The sequence below is a fragment of the Stegodyphus dumicola genome, chromosome 8 (genome assembly GCF_044657685.1).
Source record: "Stegodyphus dumicola isolate Sdum_Otavi_A_Nest chromosome 8, ASM4465768v1".
In the NCBI taxonomy this organism is placed as follows: Eukaryota; Metazoa; Arthropoda; class Arachnida; order Araneae; family Eresidae; genus Stegodyphus; species Stegodyphus dumicola.
Genome location: NC_140775.1, coordinates 100,101,996 through 100,122,950, shown reverse-complemented (window position 1 = coordinate 100,122,950; position 20,955 = coordinate 100,101,996). Strand labels below are relative to the sequence as shown.

At 32.5% G+C, this 20,955-nt stretch overlaps 2 protein-coding genes across 4 annotated transcripts in view; one reads left to right on the top strand and one right to left on the bottom strand.

Moving 5' to 3' along the window:
- Positions 1 to 4,727, bottom strand: part of LOC118193997 (palmitoyltransferase ZDHHC3) — a 42,727-nt gene extending 38,000 nt beyond the window's left edge. Inside the window, exons 1-2 of one of the 3 annotated variants that reach the window (XM_035365178.2) lie at positions 4,536 to 4,727; positions 3,345 to 3,639 (exon numbers count right to left, since the gene is read on the bottom strand). In XM_035365178.2, coding sequence (XP_035221069.1) covers positions 3,345 to 3,639; positions 4,536 to 4,555 — 315 coding nt within the window. In that variant the 5' untranslated portion in view covers positions 4,556 to 4,727. Of the gene's footprint in view, positions 1 to 3,344; positions 3,643 to 4,451; positions 4,478 to 4,535 lie in introns of those variants that run through there. The other 2 variants (XM_035365172.2, XM_085822178.1) reach the window with 2 other exon arrangements.
- A 3,423-nt stretch (positions 4,728 to 8,150) lies between these two features.
- On the top strand, positions 8,151 to 9,772 carry LOC118194010 (uncharacterized). Its single transcript, XM_085822177.1, has 2 exons — positions 8,151 to 9,263; positions 9,600 to 9,772. The coding sequence occupies exon 1, from the start codon at positions 8,151 to 8,153 to the stop codon at positions 9,252 to 9,254; it is 1,104 nt and encodes a 367-aa protein (XP_085678303.1). The 3' UTR covers positions 9,255 to 9,263; positions 9,600 to 9,772.
- Positions 9,773 to 20,955: the final 11,183 nt, after the last annotated feature.

Sequence of the window (20,955 nt, the reverse complement as noted above, 5' to 3'; positions counted from 1 at the left end):
CTACATACTTTGCTTCTACCTCTGTTCTCTTCCTGCCACAATAATATCAGAAATCTAATTGTTGTTGAAAAGGCAGGATTAGAGTAGATTGAAGGGTGCCCCTTGTATTATCCCACAGTTGTCGTTTCATTTATCACCAAGTTGTTGTTTCATTTATGGTAACCTGAGTAGTTGAATGTAATGGAAACCCTATTATGATGTAATCGGTTGCGTGACTGCAGTGAATTTTGAATAATGGAAAAGATTTGTAAGGACTTGTGGTGTGTGTTATTTAGGAAGTACATTGCCTGTTTTATGGTTTAGACGGTAGAACGCCTAAATGTAGTAAGATTAATTTGAAGTTTCTGTACAATTTGAAAAGAAAGGGAAAAAGAGCATTACTTGACTGGTGTGTAAATGAAGGTTTACTTACATTATTAAGTGTCCTGTTTGTAGGAAGAAAATGCTTATGGTCGAACATCGGACGGTAAACAGTGCTACAGAGGATATTTTTTACTCTTATTTTGTGAATTTATGTGGCGATGCCAATACACAGATTCTTGTTCATATAATTTTAGGAAGTTTTTGGATGCTGTTAAGGAATTTTGTTTGACTGAAGATATGGTAATTCGTAAATAAGGTAAGTAGATATTTCCTTTCGGAGTGCAAAGATTAATTTCCTTTTTTATGTTATTTCATTGTTTCATTTAAAATGTAGTTTAATGAGATTATACAGTCAAAAGTCGTTAATTCGGACACCCATAATCCGGAATGATCTATAATCCGGACCTCAAAGCTAAAAACTTTCTGCACATGCGCCGCTTTGGCACATGCGCACAGGGATTTTACGCGTGCGCGTAAGACCTTGACTACTGCGCATAATATATACCCTTTAGATCATAATTGTTCTTTATTTCATAAATTACGGTTTCATATTTTTAATTTTAGAATTTCTGCATGCCATCTTACGAGATTTAAACTGATGATCTATAATCCGGAATCGCCGAAGTCCGGGTTAACGACTTTTGACTGTATACATATTTTTGTTGGCTGCTTTTCTGACTTTTTAAGTGAATATAGTTCGATGGGTACATGGAGAAAGTCAAGGGAGTGCACAATGCCTACTTTGTGCAATTCTCCGATTTTTACATGGTTAAAGTCAAGGCAGTATGCAATGCCAAGTTTGTGCAATTCTCCGATTTTTTTCAAGTGAAAATAGGTCGTTGTACATGGATACCGAGTTTGTGTAATTCTTTGTCTCATTATTTTGGCGCAAAATCACAAGCCAAAATAACAAGTCAAGAATTTCACAAACTTGGTATCCATGTACCACCAAAAATAGCCAATTTTTGCCAAGGGGTACCCCCGTAAATATATTTTTTACTCTTACTTTTTGTGAATTTATGTGGTGATGCCAATATACAGATTCTAGTTCAGATAATTTTAGGATGCTGTTAAGGAATTTTATTTGACTGAAGACATGTTAATTCGTAAATAAGTTAAGTGGATATTTCCTTTGTGTAGTGCAAAGATGAATTTCCTTTTTTATGTTGTTTCATTGATTTAAAATGCAGTTTATTGAGATAATAAATTTTTTGTTGGCTGCTCCTTTGACTTTTTAAGTGATTATAGATCGATGTGTACATGGTCAAAGTCAAGAGAGTGTGCAATGCCTAGTTTGTGCAATTCTCCGATTTTTTTTTTAAATGAAAAATAGGTCGATGTGTACATGGATACCGAGTTTATGCAGTTCTTTGATTTGTTATTTTGTCTTTGTGTAGTGATGATTTTTAGCGCAAAAATCGCTGCTACACAAGCCAAAATAACAATTCTAAGAATTGCACAAACTCATTATCCATGTACCGAAAAAACTCGCCAATTTTTTGCCAAGCGGCACCCATAAATATATTTTTAACCAAAGGCACAATTAATGTGCCAAAAATTTGTGGCTATGGCATGTGTATTGGGTTGATCTTTACAATATGGTAACTGATAGTTTGGCGACATTTTGGAGGCGATAAAGGTTACTACCTGGGACTTTGGTAATAATGTGAGCAGTACTCAGTTCCGATTACGCATTATTTTGTGTAGGGGAAATGAGAGATCATGGGATATGTCATGTGATATTAATGGACGAATTACTGTTCTTTAATCGGGAACAAATCTGGCAATTTTGTATTTGGCTTTATTCTGTGTTGTGTGAAATAGTGTTTGTGAATTTTTGGATCCCATGGCCGTAACTAAAGTGAATTTGAAATGGGTATTTAGTGGTATTGAAAAGGATAGTAATAAATGTTTTTTAAGGTTGTGCGAGAGAGAAATAAAGATGTTTTATTATGTTATTTATTTTACCTGGTATCTTGCTTTGAAAGATAAGTATGATTTTAAAGATTCTGAAACAGAAGGAAGAAAAGTGTATCCGCCACGTAATCAAGATTCTGAAGAAGATTAGGTAAGTTAGTATTTTTAATTATTTGAGGATATTATTTTTATGCATTGTTGTAAATGTAAGGTGGAAAGGAATTTGGTATTATTGGGAAAATTGTTATTAGCAATGATTTAGTTTAAAGTAATTAGGATTGTAAGGTAATTTTTATTAATTACCTTCATCAAATTTTTATATTAAGAATTTCTTTGTCAACATTACTGGCAACCACATACCAAAAAACTTAATTTTAGAGATAACTGACAAACTATTAAAAAAATCTTTTTTCTAATAAACTATTTGTATATGCATAATTAGGAGAAAATTTAACATATTAAATTCAGGCAAGCACGAAAAATTTTAATATACAATAACATCATGATTATTAACATAATGACAATACCTTTTTGTTATTAGAACATCACATATTTACAGTATTTAGTTTTTTGATACAATACTTAAGTGTAGCATCTATAAAACGATTAATTATTTTCTAAAAATAGTTTAGCTGAATCATATATGTCTATCTGCTATAGGAAATATATGAACTTACATTGCTAAAAAAAGTTATTTTTGCTTAACCCTCTAAGCGGCAAGGCCATATATATATATATATATACGGCCTAAAATATATTTTGTGATATCTGCAAGAATGTATATATACGTGCATATTAAAACACGTCAAAAAAATCAAGGCAATATATCAAAAGTACACAAATCCAGGTATGAAAATCCAGGAGAGCTTTTACATTAAAATCAAAAAAATAATTTGTTCTCATAGTAGTTTTGAGAAATTAGTGCTTTCTTAGTGAAAACCCTGGCTGCTCAGAGGGTTAATCCATTATCACACAAGTTGGCTATCAAGATAGGCATTAACTGGAGTTTAATAAGCATTCATATCAGTAACTGACTAAAAGATAATAAAAAGGAAAATTCTTACCGGGTCAGAGAACATAGTCCGAAGATGTGAAGTGATGGCAAGGAATGCGAGAGATTGAAACACAACAAAATTTACAGCACTATAATAGGGATGAGGAGAAGGTAACAGGATGATGAACACAACCACATACTCTGCATACAAAACAAGCATCCATGTCAAAACTGCACAAATGATTCCACAGATGTCCTGAACAAACCATAATCGACCCCAACAGCATCGATTGTTAGGATCAGCACCTGGCTCTGGTGGATTCAAAACAGATGCTTGTTGTTGGACTATTCGATTATTTCTTCTGCTGCTAAAATGAATCAATATAATTCTGAATAAACTGCTTTAAATTTAATAAATAATCTAATCTAAAAATTGCATACATACATATGATAGTACAACCTGTATTATTTTATAAAAGATGAAAATAAATTGTTGATTAAAAATAGCAAAATAATCACTGAATTTTACAAAAAATTCATATTCACAGGCTATCTGACTTCGACATATCAACAGTATCATATATTTAATTCAGAACCTAAATTATAATTACATCTGGAATTATAAAAAAAAAAAAAAAAAAAAAAAAAAAAAAAAAAAACGAGTATGGGGATAGGAGTTCTCTTAACCAGAAAGGTTTTCATTGACACTAAATTTAATCTTTTTTTCTACTTCACATGCTATGAATAAACAGCAAATATCTACAGTGATTTCTGTTTTCAGAAGAGTATTTTATACTGCCTGATAAATACAGATATAAAGCAAAAACTATTCTGATAAACGTAAAATTTCTTTAGCACACAGTTTATAAAATATTTCGAATTAAATTTTAAACTCTTTAAATAACTTATTACAAATAATACACAATTATCCAACAGCGAAAATTCTGCATAAGAAACCCTTTTCAAGCAAGAATATCAAAGGAAAATTAAGAATAATCAAGGTGCGTAAAATGCTGCATAAGAGTCCCAATTTCCTTAATTTCAAAATTTTTATAGCAGGATATTAGGAAAACACGTAACAACTGTTCTTCCTTACATTCAAACTAACAGTAAAAAATACATCGCTAATAAAATCATTCGCAATTTTTATCAATATTTCATATCATATTCCCATTACCTACTGTACATTTCTTGAAAATCATTCCGTACAAGCTTATCTAATTATGATACCACCAAGATATACTTATCAGTGCATACTTACCAGTCCAACCTTCGTGCCATGAAACGGAAAAGCTGAAACCATAAACAAATCACCACATCATAACCGAATTATAACTTCACTGTGAGAAAAGTTATATTAGAATTTTTTACACTTCATTCACCCCACATATTTACAAATTATTGTAGAAGTAGAAGTGAATGGAATTTACTGTTGCCAAGTTCTGAGTTACGTCTGTCAACGTCGTCCTATTTCTAAAAGATGCAGCTTCTCAGAAACTTAACATGTTGAAAAATGATAAATATATTAATAATTTAAAATTTAAGAATATATTTCAAGATACTAAAACCCGTGGCGTATTATTATGTAAAAAGTACATAAAACTGTGACATAAATATTTGTACATTATCGATTATTCGTACAGTAATCCTTACTTAAGGCTCCTATATACCAGGCTGAATCATCAGGCATTCGCGATCCCAAGTGGGAGATTTAATGGCGGCTGTGTAGTTACGGTGCAACAATTTTTTGTGTTTTTTTGTGTAAAATGGGCGGATGTGCAGCTATTAATTGTTCAAATCATTCACGGAAAGGTCATACATTGGTAAAATTTCCTAAAAATGAAGAAAGAAGAAAAATATGGGTAAATAATTGCCGAAGAGACAATTGGAAACCTGGTCCAGGCGCTGAACTTTGCTTAGTAAGTATAATGTTAATTACGCCTTCATTTAGAGTTTATATCTTCTCTGATGTTTATAATGTGCAAGTAAATTGAAATTCTTGTGTACAATAACCTGAGTATCTGCTAATTTCTGTAATAATAGCTAAAATTAAATTAGTCTAGGGTTAATGTACCCGTCGCCAAACATCGCCAATGTTGAAATACTGAATTTGAATGTGGAAAAGAAATTTCTCTTCTAATATAAAGCGCAGATTTTGTTTTCCTGTGCTAATTGTGGAATTTATACTAATGTAACATGAAAATCATTAGCATATTGAAATTTATTAAAAAATAAATAATAATTTGGAAAGTCAAGATAAAATCTGAATGTTTGCTAAAGATATATGTAACATTATACTATAGTTGCAATATCGTTGGAATGATATATAATTTTTTTCTTTATTTTATAATCACTGTTGTTAAAAAGTTAGATGAGTTGCTTATGCACGGTGCCCACTACTGTTTCTTGGTTAAAATAACTTCCAGAATTTTGACATTGACATCTGAAGTCAATAGAATAAATTGAATAGTATGAGACAAAATATATATAATCTGACTTCAATAATTGCAAGTACCATATATTTATAATCACAGTATTATACAATTTGGCAATTTTAAAAAGATAATAAGAGTAAAGATTTAGAAATGAATGCAGAACATTCAAATAAGCACAGAAAACTTGTGAAACTGCATGTGTACTTTTCAAAAATAATTGTAGTGTTTTTAATGCATGTGTAGTGTTTTTAATGCATGTGTAGTGTTTAATGCATGCATAACAATCAAATAAATCTGCCTGTAATGATGAATTTCAAAGGCCAAGCCAAAATTCTTTCATGAATTTGATACTTCTAAAGAATGTGATCTCCTCAAATTAAATCCTCATGACATTGATAAACAGTTATTACTGATCTGTGTTACAAAACAGATTTTTATACATGATAAATAATATTTTCTGAAGCGTTATTTTGTGTTGTCATCTCTAAATAAAAAATTGCCTACAAATTCAGAAAGCTACTGAACTACGTTCTAGAGTTTTTAATAACTTTAATTGGATATGTCTGTGCCAATGTAATTTAAAAAATAGTCGTTTAAACTGGCCTTGATGCTTTTTAAAATGCATGTTGGCACTGTGCTCCGAAATTAGGGCTATGTTTTGAATGATTAGAGAATTAAAAATTAAATATTTCAGTTAGAGCAATAAACATTACTACAATTATAACAAGAATCATAGTCTGCTCTAATTATAAATGTATTTATCGGCCTAGTATCTTAAAAGTTGGGTGTAGTGAACTCTTATTTTCTTATCTATTGTAAGAGCACTATAGCAAGAAATATAAAGTTTTATTTTAGTTGTTTTTAATGTTATAGCAAAACACTACTTCATTTGATTTTTGGATAATGTTCTAAAGAACACCTTAAATTATAGGCAAAAAATAAATATTGGATAATTAAATTCTGTCCAAGCTTACAAGATGCTGCTGCTGATATGTTAGACATGGTTTGTTTATTGTTTCACTTTTTTATAATACTGGGCCTAATTTAATTACCTGCATATTTATTTATTGCCTGTACTTACTTACAGTTCATGCTTGCTGCCTTTGGCACAACCTCACTGTGTGGTTTGTTTTTTTTTGTACTTTTATTTATTTTGTGTATTTTTTTTTTTATTACTTTATGTATTTACAGGATCATTTTGAGGAATCTCAATTTGAGTCACTATGCAAAGATAGAAAAAAACTAAGAAAAACTGCAGTACCAACACTCTTTAGCATTCCAAATCCACCACCATCTGTAACTGACAAGAGGATAAGAGAAGTAAGATGTCCTAAGCCAAATACTGATGTGGTAAATTATTTAATATTCTCCAAAAAAATTGTTGAAAAAATCATTGTTATTACAAATATATTAATTCATCCAACCATTGTTTAAAAAAATAATCACAGCATAACATGTTTACTATTTCTTTTTGAATTTAGGAAACTCTACCTGCTTCAAATGAAGAGTTGTTAAAAAAAATAGAATTCCTTGAGCAACAGCTTCAAGAAAAAGATGCAAAATTGACATCATTTTTGTCCGATGAGCAAGTAGGAGCCCTTGCTGTGCAGTCAAAAAGGAACTGGTCAGAAAAGTCCATTATAAAAGGACTGAAGATGAGATTTGCTTTGGGCAAACATGGATATAATTACCTCAGAAGTACTGGATATCCAGCACCATCGTACAGTACCTTGAACAGGAGAATTAGGGAAATAAAAATAAATTTCGGCATTTTAGAAAATTTGTTTTTTTTCCTCAAGACAAAAGTTCATTCATTGGATGCTCTTGATAGGAACTGCTGCCTTTTAGTTGATGAAATGGAAATAGCTTCATATCAAGATTTTGATACATCGTCTAAGTCATTCATTGGAAATGTTACGTTAGGAAAACCTGCAGTTGCTAAGCATTACACTATTGTAATGCTTAGAGGCCTTAAAACATCATGGAAACAGATTGTTGCCAATGAATTAACAGGGCCTTCAACATCAGGTTCTGACATGAAAGATCTAATTCATAGAACTGTAGTAGCAGCTACAGAAATAGGTTTAACTGTAAGAGCCTCTGTTTCAGATATGGGAAGCAATAACAGAGCAATGTGGTCGTCATTGGATGTATCTGTCTCTAGGACAGATAGGAAGACAAATTACAATATTGGAGGACCTGATGTTTTCATTCACAGTATTGCAGATGTACCACATCTCATTAAAAACATGAGAAATGCATTTCTTTCAAGTATTATGATATTACCAGAGGAATTTCGCCAGCAGCATGCCTTGCCATCGAGGATAGTATCTTCAGTGTATGTGAAACGACTCTGGTGAAGTGAGATAGAATCAGATGCTGCCCTGAGATCTCTACATCACTTGAACAGAGTTCATCTCATCCCAACACACTTTTCCTCGATGAATGTGGCATCTGCTGTGCAATTGTTTTCTGTAAAAACAGCTGCTGCTATTGAAAAAGCAGTTATTTTACACCAAGTTGCAAAAGAAGCATTAACTTCTCCATGGTGGCTGAGACTTGTAGCAGAATGGTTTACAATTATGACTGCAAGGCATCCAAAAAAAGGCATCACTATCAAAAATCAAGATGAGAAATTTAATATTTTATTGAAATTCATTCATGTGACTGAAACTGTTCAGTTTGGAAAAGCATGGAAGCCATTTCAAACTGGCATTATTATGAGCACATTGAGTGTTGTGAAACTCTCAAAAGAATTATTTTCCGAGGGGTTTACATTTTTCTTACCAGGCAGGTTGACACAAGATGCGCTGGAAAATGCCTTTTCACAGATTAGACGAAAGTCGGGTGCAAAGCCTACTGCTTTGCAGGCCAAGAGAGCACTGAAATTAGTGTGCCTATCACAGTTCATTTCGGATATCAATAATCCAAATTATTGTTCTGAAAGTAACCACAGCCTCTTTGATGCTTCTGAATTAGAGGTTGCTATCAGAAAGGAGGTCTTGCATCCTATCTCCAATTCTGTAGTGCCATCTACCTCTTCTGCAGTGGCAGTGAAACGTCACTTGCCCCCAGCTGTGGAAGAAAATGATATACATTACATCGCAGGAGCCATATATAATAAGTTGTTGAAAAAAAAAAGCATATGTGAAAATTGTAAAACAGCTATGACCATTTCAGAGGACATGCTGGAACCTGACATACCCGAGCATCGCACAATTCTTACAAAACACAGCAATAAAGGTGGACTGAAGGTCATCTCTTCAGGAATGTATCGAATATGTAGGGAAGCTGAACGAGAATTTCAAAAATGTAAAGATGTACTCCTTCGTTTACAATCAGCCATCACAAAAGAATTAGTTGAAAGAATAATTGATAAATGTACGCATGTGGCCATGCCAGAATGCTGTAATCTTAAGAAAGTAATTATTGATAATTTTTTTATTACTAGATGCAAAGGCCTTACACAGCATCTTATCAACAAAAGAGCCCATAACGTTTCATATTCATCAGCATCGGCCAATAAGAAACAAAAAGTAAAATAATTTTAGAAGGTATGTATGTTTTATATTAAATAATTTATGTGTTTTATGTAATATGTATTACTTTTTCCTAGGCTACGAGTATATAAATTTCTGTGTTTGATGTTATATATGTTACTTTCTGCTAGGCTATGAGTATATTATTATGGTATTATTTTCTTGTTTCTAATATATAGAAATATAGCATATTTTCCAGTATAAAATTTCAGTTAAGTTTTACTTAAAAGTATGGGAAAGCAGATTTGTTTCATGCATGATCTTTATAATACTGGTATGAAATAAATGAATTTTAATCTGTAAACAATTTTTTGTTAATATTGAAATGTGTTTCTTTGGATACATTTTTAGGCACTTGTGGATCATGTCAGACAACATGCAATAGAGAAAAGTTGTCCATGTGCATAAATTTTCCCATTGTGTTACTTCATTTTATCTAAATTTCAAGGATAATTCTTTTCATTTTTATATGGCATGTTATCAGTATAAAGGCTAGTGAAAATAAATTGGTATGTGTATCTGTTTTTGAAGTGTAATGCTTAAATAAAAAGATGGTGTGTGTTTCTTCATTTAAACAAAATTTCAAGGATAGTATTTTTCAGCATTGTACTGTTTGTTATTTCTCAATGTAAAGGGTAACAAGGGGAAAAAAACTGGTATGGTACATCTGTTTTTTAAGCATGATAATTTTATTAATTTCTTTAGTGATGCATATATATAGAGAGAAGGTATTTGGTCCAACTGAAGTTATAATAAATCTAATTTTACTAGATCTCTTTCTCCCCTCAGGTGTAGAAAATTTTCAAATGCAGAAAGTTTGTTTGCAGAATTAATTCATTTCTGATAAACTTATTATCATTAATTTTTTATATAACATGTTATTAAGTTACACATTTGACTACTGTGTAATAAACTTGTATTTAGGGCAAAAAATTAACTATTTTGCAGCTGGTGACTAATATCATATGCTTCTAAGAATATTACTTTTAACTTTTTTCATAATTTTTGTATTTCAGGAACATGAAACTGTTATTTTGATATACTTAAATAATAAAAGTGTGTATCTGAATCAATTAATGGATACAAATATTTTACAGTTATTTTTAGAAGATATTTGCCATATCGCTTCTAATAATTCATAAAGTATGTTAAAATATAGGTAAATAATTTGGTGCAGAATTCAAATTTAGGGTTTGAAATATAGTGAATCATGAGACTAAATGATTTTTATTGTCATGATTTGCCTGGGCTTAAGAATGTACTTTTCACCCGGTGGAAATTGTCATCAAACTGTCCTGAACAGGCTTTTTGTTGATAATAACTTCCAGGCTTATCAGTACCTCCATTTGAGTGGAGGGTATACAAATATAGTACCCAATTTAAATTACATTGTGATTATAATAATATTGTGGTATTAAATAAGTGATTATAATTACAATTTAGATAATTGCATTTGAATTATATTACATTGTATCTGTGAACTCTTAATTTCATTACTTTATGCAATTATGTTGTAAGTGCATAATCTAATTGCAATAATATAATCTATTCACAATTACAAAATAATTATAAATGCAGTTACATCTTAAATAGAGGCCATTTTAATACTTTTAAATTTTTGCAAGATAACTTCCCATTAAGGTTCATTTGGAGGAAACTATGCAAATACTAAAAAAGAAATTATGCTAAATTTACATATTTTGTACAGTAGTTTCTTGTTATAATGCTGTTCAATATATCTTCAATACTTTTGTAAATTTAACGACATTCATTGCAATCACTGTGGTGCTTTAAAAAGAAGTTTCTTAGTTATGCTTTCTAATAAGAATGTGTTAAAAATTAAGTATTATGTATAATAACTAGCAATTAAAAAACCTTGACTGCATGAAAATGCTGTTGCTGTGTAAAATAGAAAATAAGCTTATGAAAGATAGAAATAAGCTATTTTATGACTATTAGAAATTTTGAATATTAGAAAATAAGCTATTTTATGCTTTGAAATGAATTACGTGGGGTTAAGTCGTCCTTTTACAATTTAAGAATGTGGTTAACACACATTCTTAAATTGGACAGGTTTTATCTAAATTATTAGTATAAAATATATAAACTAGGAATTATTTTGTAACATAACTCAAATTACAAAATTCATTCTATATACATTCAAATTTATTATCTTTTATGGAATAACTGTTTTTTAATTTAGGTAAAAATTGGATTTTTAGAAGTATTACAAATACAATGCAACACAAAGGTGATCTGATTGGAGAGGAAGGACTTTTTATTACGGTTTCTAGTTCGTATTTATATTACATTTGGTGAAAATCATCCAAAACACAGAATGCTGTACTTTCTTCTTCCATATATGTTATGAAATATTTCACACATTTAAAAGAAAGTGTTTCTTCAGAGTCTTGCACAATTATTTCCATATACCTCAAACTAAAATGACAACATATTCTTAAGTTATTTTTTTAGTATGAATTTAGTGTTTTTATGGAAATTTTTGTTAAAATGTCATTAAGATAAATTTATTTGTACACTCTACGCTTTAACTATTTCCCCATTTGACACTATTGAAAGTTTTTATTCATATCTTATTTATTTTAGTCTGCTAACAAAACTGAAACATCTAAAGAATAAGTTATTTTGAATATGTTTACAAAATATACGCGAAATTTTTATTTAAGTGAAAACGTCTATATACTATTCGAGAATTAATAAATTATCCGAAAAGTTTATGTGCGCTGAATGCCGCGCGTCTATAAAATAAATCTTTAAAAAAACAGCAGACATTCAGCCAGCGTGTGCGATAAACGCGCCAAAATTGGTAGCGCGGTCCCTCCCTCGCCAAGAGAGAAAAGTTAGTGATTCAGCCTGGTTTAGAGGAGCCTTATCCTTACTATATGAATAATCGAGAATGTGCAAATATTTATGTCACAGCTGAACTATAGTAATTACTATATCTATGGTAGAAATGCCATTCTTCTAATTTGTTCTTCTGTCACAGCTTATTTAAAATGTAACCCACTAGTAGTTATCGTAAAAAGATTCAACTGTTTAAATACTATAAAATAATACTGAAAATTATTTTTATTGTTTCCAAGAAAACAACAGAACTGGAGGACGACATTTTAGTATTTTAGCAAGAAAACGTAGACAATGTTGCACATTTTTACTTTAAATCACAAATAGGCAAACTGAGAAAATAATTTTAGTTTACGCCTACCTTCTGAACGTGAAGGTGCTGCTATTCTCGTTCTGTACAGTAAGACTTTTCGTTGTGTCGTCAATGATTCTGCTTAAGGTTTCTATTGGAACTTCGGTTTGAAATTACTGTAAAACAAAGAACCTAACGTGGTTAAAGAATATAGGGCTATATTCGAAGAACAGCCTTGGTGGCGATAATTTGGATCCTTTTATAATATCTATTATTAAAAACTTATTTTTCCGTGCTTAATCTTAAGCATTTTTAAGACTTAGCTTTCAACTACTTGAGTGAATGCAGTACGACTTTAATGGGAAGAACACTACCGAATTTAACAATTGATTTTCTTTTTTAACTGCTGATTAACCAGTCTTGATAAGATGGAACGTGCTTATAATTTAGCGCTTAATAGTTTAACCATCAGTATCAAACCGATACTTTGATACTGATGGTTAGGCTGGTGTCAGCGTGAATTTCATCACGCTATTACCAGGACCTCAGTTGACCCCGGCTAGGAGAGACCTGACATGGAAGACCTATAAATAAATACTATAATGAATGAATGATACTATACTATAAATACTATAATGAAGATATACTATAAATGGGTGAATTGCAGATGTAAATGCAGAATTTCTGGGCTTGAACTCTTTAAAAGCACAGGACAATTTACGCCTGAGTTGTGAATTGGGGTCTAGTCTCGACACCGGTCGAGATCGATATCGGAAAACCAGTCGGCATTCCCTTTCCACTCGACAGCAGAAGGAAGAGTCTGGCCCCTTCAAATTCCGTCGGCGGAAAGTGAAGTGGAAATTCCGTGCGGAAGTGACGTTTATTGCATAGCAACCAGTCTATCTCACCTCTACATTGCCCCAGGCTCAGGGAAAGGGGTAGTTTGTTGTCAAAGAGGCTGTTTCGAATGTGCTTATTACTGAGGATGGCGGTAGAAAAAAAAATCGAGTTCGAGTAAATGGTGAAATTTTCGAAAAAATACGCTGCTGGATTTAGTAAAGAGTATGGAAAAAAGAAATGGGGAACGTTAATGGATATTTTAAACGCAGAAAGAAATGGCCTTTTCAAAACTTCAGGTATGTGAAGAAACGTAAACATAATTTTACGTATGATCTTTTGCAAAATGGAAATTTTCTAAAAGGTTACATGTTTGTAAATTATTTTTTAACAGGAATTTTATGATTAAAATACATTATTTTGTCTGAAAAGGTTATGCAACAACGTCATAAGTCAAATAATTGAAATATAGCACCGCGTACGCGTGTTTAATATTCCTAATGAATTTGAATCAAAAAAATTTTAATTTTTAGCAACCTATGATTATATCAATAATTTTATTTATTCAGGATTTATACCTATCACGTAGCTACAAATATACTATGTATCGTAGATACCAATAAGCAGTGAGTAAAAATATAACAAACTTTTAACAAAAGTAATAGGAAGAAAAATAAAAAAAAATTAAATAACTATAGGCTAAATCATAAAACATATTATCTTGCACACACGCACACACACACATACACATATATATTAGCATATGCAGTGAAAGGAAATTGCAATACATATTCCTATTTATACCCTTTTTAAATCGATCCCACCAGTAACCGTGTGGTAAAATTGCTGAACACTAGTTCGGTCCGAGGTCCAAATACTGCGAACTGGTTTGTTGCATATATCTCTGATAACCAATATATCTGTCATTACCAACATATTTCTCGTAATTTCCAAAAGCATAAAAAATTAAGGCATACAAAACCTCTTTTAAATAAATAACTATATGTATATATAAATGTATTATAAATATATTAATATATGCAGTGAAAGAAAATTGCAGTACATATTCCTATTTATGCCCTTTTTAAGTCGATTCCACTAGTGGCCGAGCGGTAAAATCTCCGGACACTGGTAGTGCGGTCCGAGGTTCAATTCCGCGAACGGGCTGGACGCATGGGCGTCATTACCAATGTATCTGTCATTACCAATATATCATTGGTAATGACAGATATATCATTGGTAACTTCCAGAAGCATAGAAGTTTAAGGCACAGAAAATCTGTTTTAAATATATATATATATATAAAAAAAACAGTATAAATATATTAACAATGCAATGAAAGAAATTGCAGTACATATATATTTATACCCTTTTTAAATCGATCCCACCAGCGGCCGGTAAAATTGCTGAACACAAGAAGTTCGGTCCAAGGTTGGAATCCCGCGAATGGGCTGGTTGCATGGACGTTTTCGTGCTTTTCCCCATGTGTTACGTGTATACGAGCTAGTTTTCCTTAGAATGTCCTCCACGAAGGCAACCTTCACTTTAGGCAGATGGCCCTCGAGGCTTTGCCGTAATTACATAAAACTAAAACTAAGCACTTTTTAGATCTGAATAAATATACACAAAACTGATGTAATATCTAAAAGTAAACCACATTAAAAAATCTGATAACTACTTATAAATCTTGCATTATAATATTGACAAGAATTTAACGGAAAATTATACATGAATTTAACTTGTTTTATACAGAAGATTCTAGAAACTATTGGAAATTGACATTAATATCGGTACAGTTAAAACTACTTAAATAAATTTTTTAACTCAAAGCAATTTAATGTAAATGTTGAATTTAGGATGTGCATAGTTTGAATTATATACTGCATATTCTTTAATGCATGTCTAATGTATTACATTTTTATACACTACAAATTCAAATAAAAGTAGAGGGAAATATATTATAATTTAAACCATAAAATTTCAAAATTTATAAATTACTCATCAAAATATGAAATTAAGCACATTGATATATACATTAGTTTAAAAATTACAATTTTAAATTAAAATTATGCACCCCTTCTTTATATGTGAAATAGGAAAACACCAAATATATTATTTTCATAAAAATTTAATTAAGGCATTGGTAATATAGAATAAATAAATAATGTAGAATCGTCAGCATCAAATGCGTTATTTCTATAGCGAAACACTCGAGTTTTTCACAAATCTTAAGAAATTAAAATATCTATTACGTACACTTTCAAAAACAATCCGTGACCTCCGCCGTCCTCAGTTTAGCTCTAAAACGACAGTCAGAAACTTAAACGGCAGCTGTCCAGCTGACGGAAAAATTTCCGACGCGTCGATATCTGTAATGATTGAGACGATGACACCAGACTCGCTCTCTGTCGAGTAGATCGCAAAAAGCGACCCGTTCTTCTATCTCGACGGTGTCCAGATTAGGGCCCTTGAGCTAAACGAGATTCTAGCTGAATGAGATCACATTCCCAACTGGAACAGCGTTCGAGCTATACGTCTCATCGCTTCGCTCTCCATGCTTTTGATGTTGCTACCACCCCGCTGCTGAACCGAGTTCATCTACTTCGCCTCACGGGCTTTGTGTTTTTTCTTCTTTCGCTTTCGCCTCGAAGAAGCGTCGCCTTACTTCCACTGTTGCAGCCTTTTTCACTGGACAAAACAGGTTGTATTTTATTCTTTCTTCTAATTATCTTTATTCACTGTGCTGATAAGGGTATCTTCAGGGACGGCCTCTAGTTAAGCCTTTTTTTCAATTTTTTTGCCTCACATGATCAATCAATATGACACAACAAACATAAATTTAACTAAATAACACAAACATGGAGAATTCACCTCCAAACTCAGAAAATCCTCACACGAGACATCTAAATGATGAACCTAACGTTCTCCAAATATTAAGTCACAAAATTACTTTATATAATGACGTTGAAACTACCAGATCCTTGGTGGGAGATATCCAAGATGTCCGTAACGACCCAAATGTGATTATGTCCGCTAGTGATCAAAAAGAACTAAACTTTCTCTTTGTAAAAGCAATTAATCTACTGCGTATGCAAGAAAACGAGATGGCCAATGCAAAAATAAACGAATTAGAAGCCTCTAACGATAAACTCGCTAAACAGTTTGAAGAGATTAAAAACGTATGCGACATACTTCAATCCACTGTTTTCAAAGAACAGAGAAAAAGAAAATTTCGCCATAGACAAACGGATTCTGACTCCGATGAGGAGCCTTCCCTCAAAACCAGCAATCGATATAAACAATTAGAGAACCAAATAGATGACATGCATTTGGACAACGAAGAGGAATCAGCCACTCAGCTCACTACCAGCCCAAAAGACCAACCAAACACGAGTGACACCATTCCCGCAAATAGAAAACCAAACTCCAACCCCAAAATGAACAGAATTGATAAAGGGCCTATTACTGTCGTAGATGACATCCCAAAAGCACATAAATTCTTAAAAAACGTAAACAAGCAAACCGGAAGAGACATAACTGGCAACTTAAAAAGACGCCGCCTCGAAATACAGCCTGCAGACTCTGACTCACATCGATTCATTCGTAAAATAGTAGAAGAAGCAGAGCTTAAGGCCGACTCCTATTTATTGTTCCAAGAGAAGGTTTTAAAAGTCATAATAAGAGGCTTACCCATCACTGCACATCCCCAAACCATCACTGAAGAATTACTTGACAAAGGATTCAAGGTTAACTTTATTACACTATTAAGGAACAGAAGGGAAAATAAGTCAATGCCGCTATTCTTAGTACATATACCAAAATCAGAAGAAAATGAGGAAATTTTCAAAATCAAACGCATAGGTTATATGAACGTAGCAATAGAATTATTGCGCAAGAAACCCGGCCCTCCACAATGTTATAGATTCCAGGGATTTTTCACAGTTCCTTGTTCTGTACCAGATACTGGATATGCGTCCGCTCCGGAGACAATCATAAACCTATAGAATGTACCCATAGCCGCGACCAGCCAGCCATATGTTAGCACTGCAAAGGTCCTCACCCAGCCAACTTCTCAAATTGTCCGGCCAGACCAAAAAACAAACAAGTTCAATTCCAACCCAGCCCTCCACCAGCAATCAATCCCTGTACTAACAGAAGACAATCAGCTGCCATCAAACAACACTAACGAAAATCTCGCTCAAACCTCCATTCAAAAAGAAAATCGAACAAAAGGAACTACCAGCACCGCAGAATCCTCCCTGTCAGACCTCTTCAACTTCTCTTCGCTAAAGACAATCTGGACAATAGTGATACAAGAACTCAAAAACACAAAATAATTGCAGTAGTCGAAATCATTCAAAAAATAGGAAATCGTCTTTATTTCCAATAAATTCAGGAACAGGTGCAACATAAAAATCCTCTCTTGGAACGCAAACGGTTTTTACCATAAAAAAGATGAATTATCCAACCTCATTATTGAAATTGAACCAGACGTAATACTCATACAAGAGACTCACCTTAGACCAGCACTCAAAGTACTATATGCTAATTATAACACCTACCGTACGGATCGGGAGACAGGAAGAGGCAGTGGCATTATCACATTTGCTAAAAGGAGCATAAAACTCTCAAATTCCAAATCCCAGCACCACTTTCGAAAGTAACACAATAGAAATTGCTATAGAACATAAAAAATTCAAAATTTCTAATATATACCCCACACAGCACAAAAACTTCCTTGGGATATCCTGAGGATGTTGCTCGCGGGATATACGCACATCCTCAGGACATCCCGGAATATCCCTCGAACCTCCTAAACACATCCTCCCGAATGCTTAATGTCACATCCCAGTATATCCTCAGGACATTCTAACAAATTCCCATTGACAGCGTACGGTATGTTATTAGGATCTGAACTCCTACTTACTACATCCTCAGGACATCCCGGGATATCCCACTAACCTCCTAAACACATCCCATTATATCCTAATAACATCCTATTTATGTCCCATAGACAGCGTATGGGATGTTATTAGGATTTAAAGTTCTACTTACTACATCCTCAGGGTATCCCGTAATATCCCAGTTTCCTCCTAAACTTATCCTCCCGAGTGCTTAATGTCACATCCCAGTATATCCTTAGGACATTCTATCTAGGTCCCACCGACAGCGTATAGGATGCTATCAGGATTTGAAATACTAGTTACAATATCCCTTTAACCTCTTAAATACATACTCTCAGTTGCTTAATGTTACATCCCAGTATATCCTCAGGAATCTTCTTTATATTCCAGTGGAAGTGTGTGAAGGTGTGATAACCTAAAACCTACTTATTTTCCACAGATAGTCACAGGTCCTCCATCTATGGTTACTATGGAAAAAATAAGACATTTCAAGAATATTTATACAATTTATTTTTCTAATTTGAATTTCAGTTTATTTAATAATTTGTAAATATATCTAAAACTGAGCAAGGGACTTGAAATGAATAATTAATGCAAAATATTATAAGAGAAAATGTTGCTTTAAACTATTAAAAATCTTTCCATCATTTTTAACCATTCAATTGCCCGAAACTGAATTCTTCAATATACTCATAATTAAATTATTCTACAAATTCAGTTCTGACTTCAGCTAATTTTTATTCAAAATTCAATAATAAAATTAAGCATTTAATAACCTTTAAGTAGTAGACCAAATGTGTGTAAATTTTGAAATTCTGAACTTGAGTCGGTTACGTTGATTGAATCATTATTGATGGCTACAATATGACTGAACAGTTCATGAGTTTGTCTTGCAATTTGCTGTAATGGAGCAGAAGATTATCGAATCAATTTTTTTATAGAAGACATATAGCTTTCAAATTTAAATGCACTGTAATTATCTAACGGCCCAAACATTTTTACATCTTCGCAAATATACAGTAGGCCGTGAAGGTTATGAGAAATATACTGTGTTCCATAATAAAGCACACAATTTACTACGAAGAGATTTAATAGAGACTGTGCGTGTTCATGAATTGCCGTCTGATTCTGTATTTCGCATAAGAGTCTAATCGAAATATAAAGTAGTAAAAAATGATCATATAGCTTTTTGTTAAAATTTAAAAAAAATAATAATAAGTGGGCTAGTGTACAGTTAAAATTGACGGTATTCTGTAGCTTTCCAGTGTTTCAATTCTAATTTTTTTTTTTTTTAAAAATAAGTGGGCTACTGTACAGTAAAAATTGACGGTATTCTGTAGCTTTCGAGTGTTTCAATTCTTTTAGAGTCCTTGGTTTTCTTGCAAATTCAATTGGTACTTAAGGCTTTAAAAACTGGTCAATTATTTTAAAAATTAGTTCAACATTTTTATGTGGTAATCGTGCTTGTAATGTGCCTTCGCCTATCCTAATAGTAATCATTTTTCGTACTACTCCTAAGCACAAGGATGTCAAACTCGCGGCCCACAACAAATATTTTTGCGGCCCGGCCAATATATCGGCAAATAATAATATATAATAATAAAATAACATATCGACGAAGAAAAAAATGAAATGTTTACTGCTAAGTAATTAACGATAATTTATTCAGTGTTGTTAGATTACTCACAGCGAGCTGACACACACACTATACTTAAATTACAAATGCGTGTGAGTAGCTTGCGTTCAGCTACCTTCGGCTTTTGGGGGACACGTGCACTCACACTTTGGAGGACACAGCAGAGAAGAGATGTCAAGTATCAGGACGTAAACATTAAATTTTCTTGTTCTTTTCTATATAAATATATATATATATATATATGTTTATTATTGTATTATTCGAAATAAATCTACGTTTCTATGAATATTGATTTTTTTTTTTTTTTTGCGGCCCGCCTAAAGTTAAACCTTGTTTGTTTGGCCCAAGTGTACCTATGAGTTTGACATCCCTGCCTAAGCACAAAAGGAGCATAAAGTCTAACGGAATATTTATTAGTCCTATATTTGGAATATTCCTTAGAATGGGATAATCGTTGTGGTAATCGTCATCAGTCAGTTCTTCTTGAGACATAAAAATTCATATTTCGAATCACAGTTTGAAATGGGACTTAATATTTGCTAGCGCAAAAGTTCGGCACAGGCCTTTTTCATAATTAAATGCTACTTCATCTTCTGACGAATCCGATAACATAGGTTGATTTATTCTCCTATAAATCCGTCTTTTAAATATCTGAGATAATTATTTTTAGTTCTCATCATTTTTGTAGAATAAAGGAAAAATTTTGAAACTTACTTTTCACACTTTCTCAATGTAGCGCTTGCAAGCGTCAGCAAGTCAGTTCCTAACTGAAACAGAATTTGGAATGACGGCAATTAACGTTTAGCAGAATAGCTGAATTCTGGAAATCAGAAAGTAAGTACGTGTACTTTCCACTTTGTGCGCTTCTTCAAGGATATCACTATTACGGAGCAATTAAAACCGTTCGGGGCATTCTGCGCCCTTTGTTGTGAAGCGATGTTTCCGTTGTAGGAGGATACAAAGAAACGAAATCTGACACATAAATCTGCCACGTTAACAAAAGAGAAATCTTCTTGGGCCATCGGCCACAGAAAAAGTGCTTAGAGGTGTTACATTCTGAACGGAGCTCGGTTTCTCAAAAGCAAAGTTGAGAAGCAGTGTTACGTACAATGATAATAATGGAAACAAAGATTTAAGATTTTCAACTTCAATTGTTATTTATAGTATAAAATA

Excerpts from the sequence above, each read along its gene's own strand:
- LOC118194010 (XM_085822177.1), top strand. The coding sequence starts at position 8,151 with ATGAATGTGGCATCTGCTGTGCAATTGTTTTCTGTAAAAACAGCTGCT.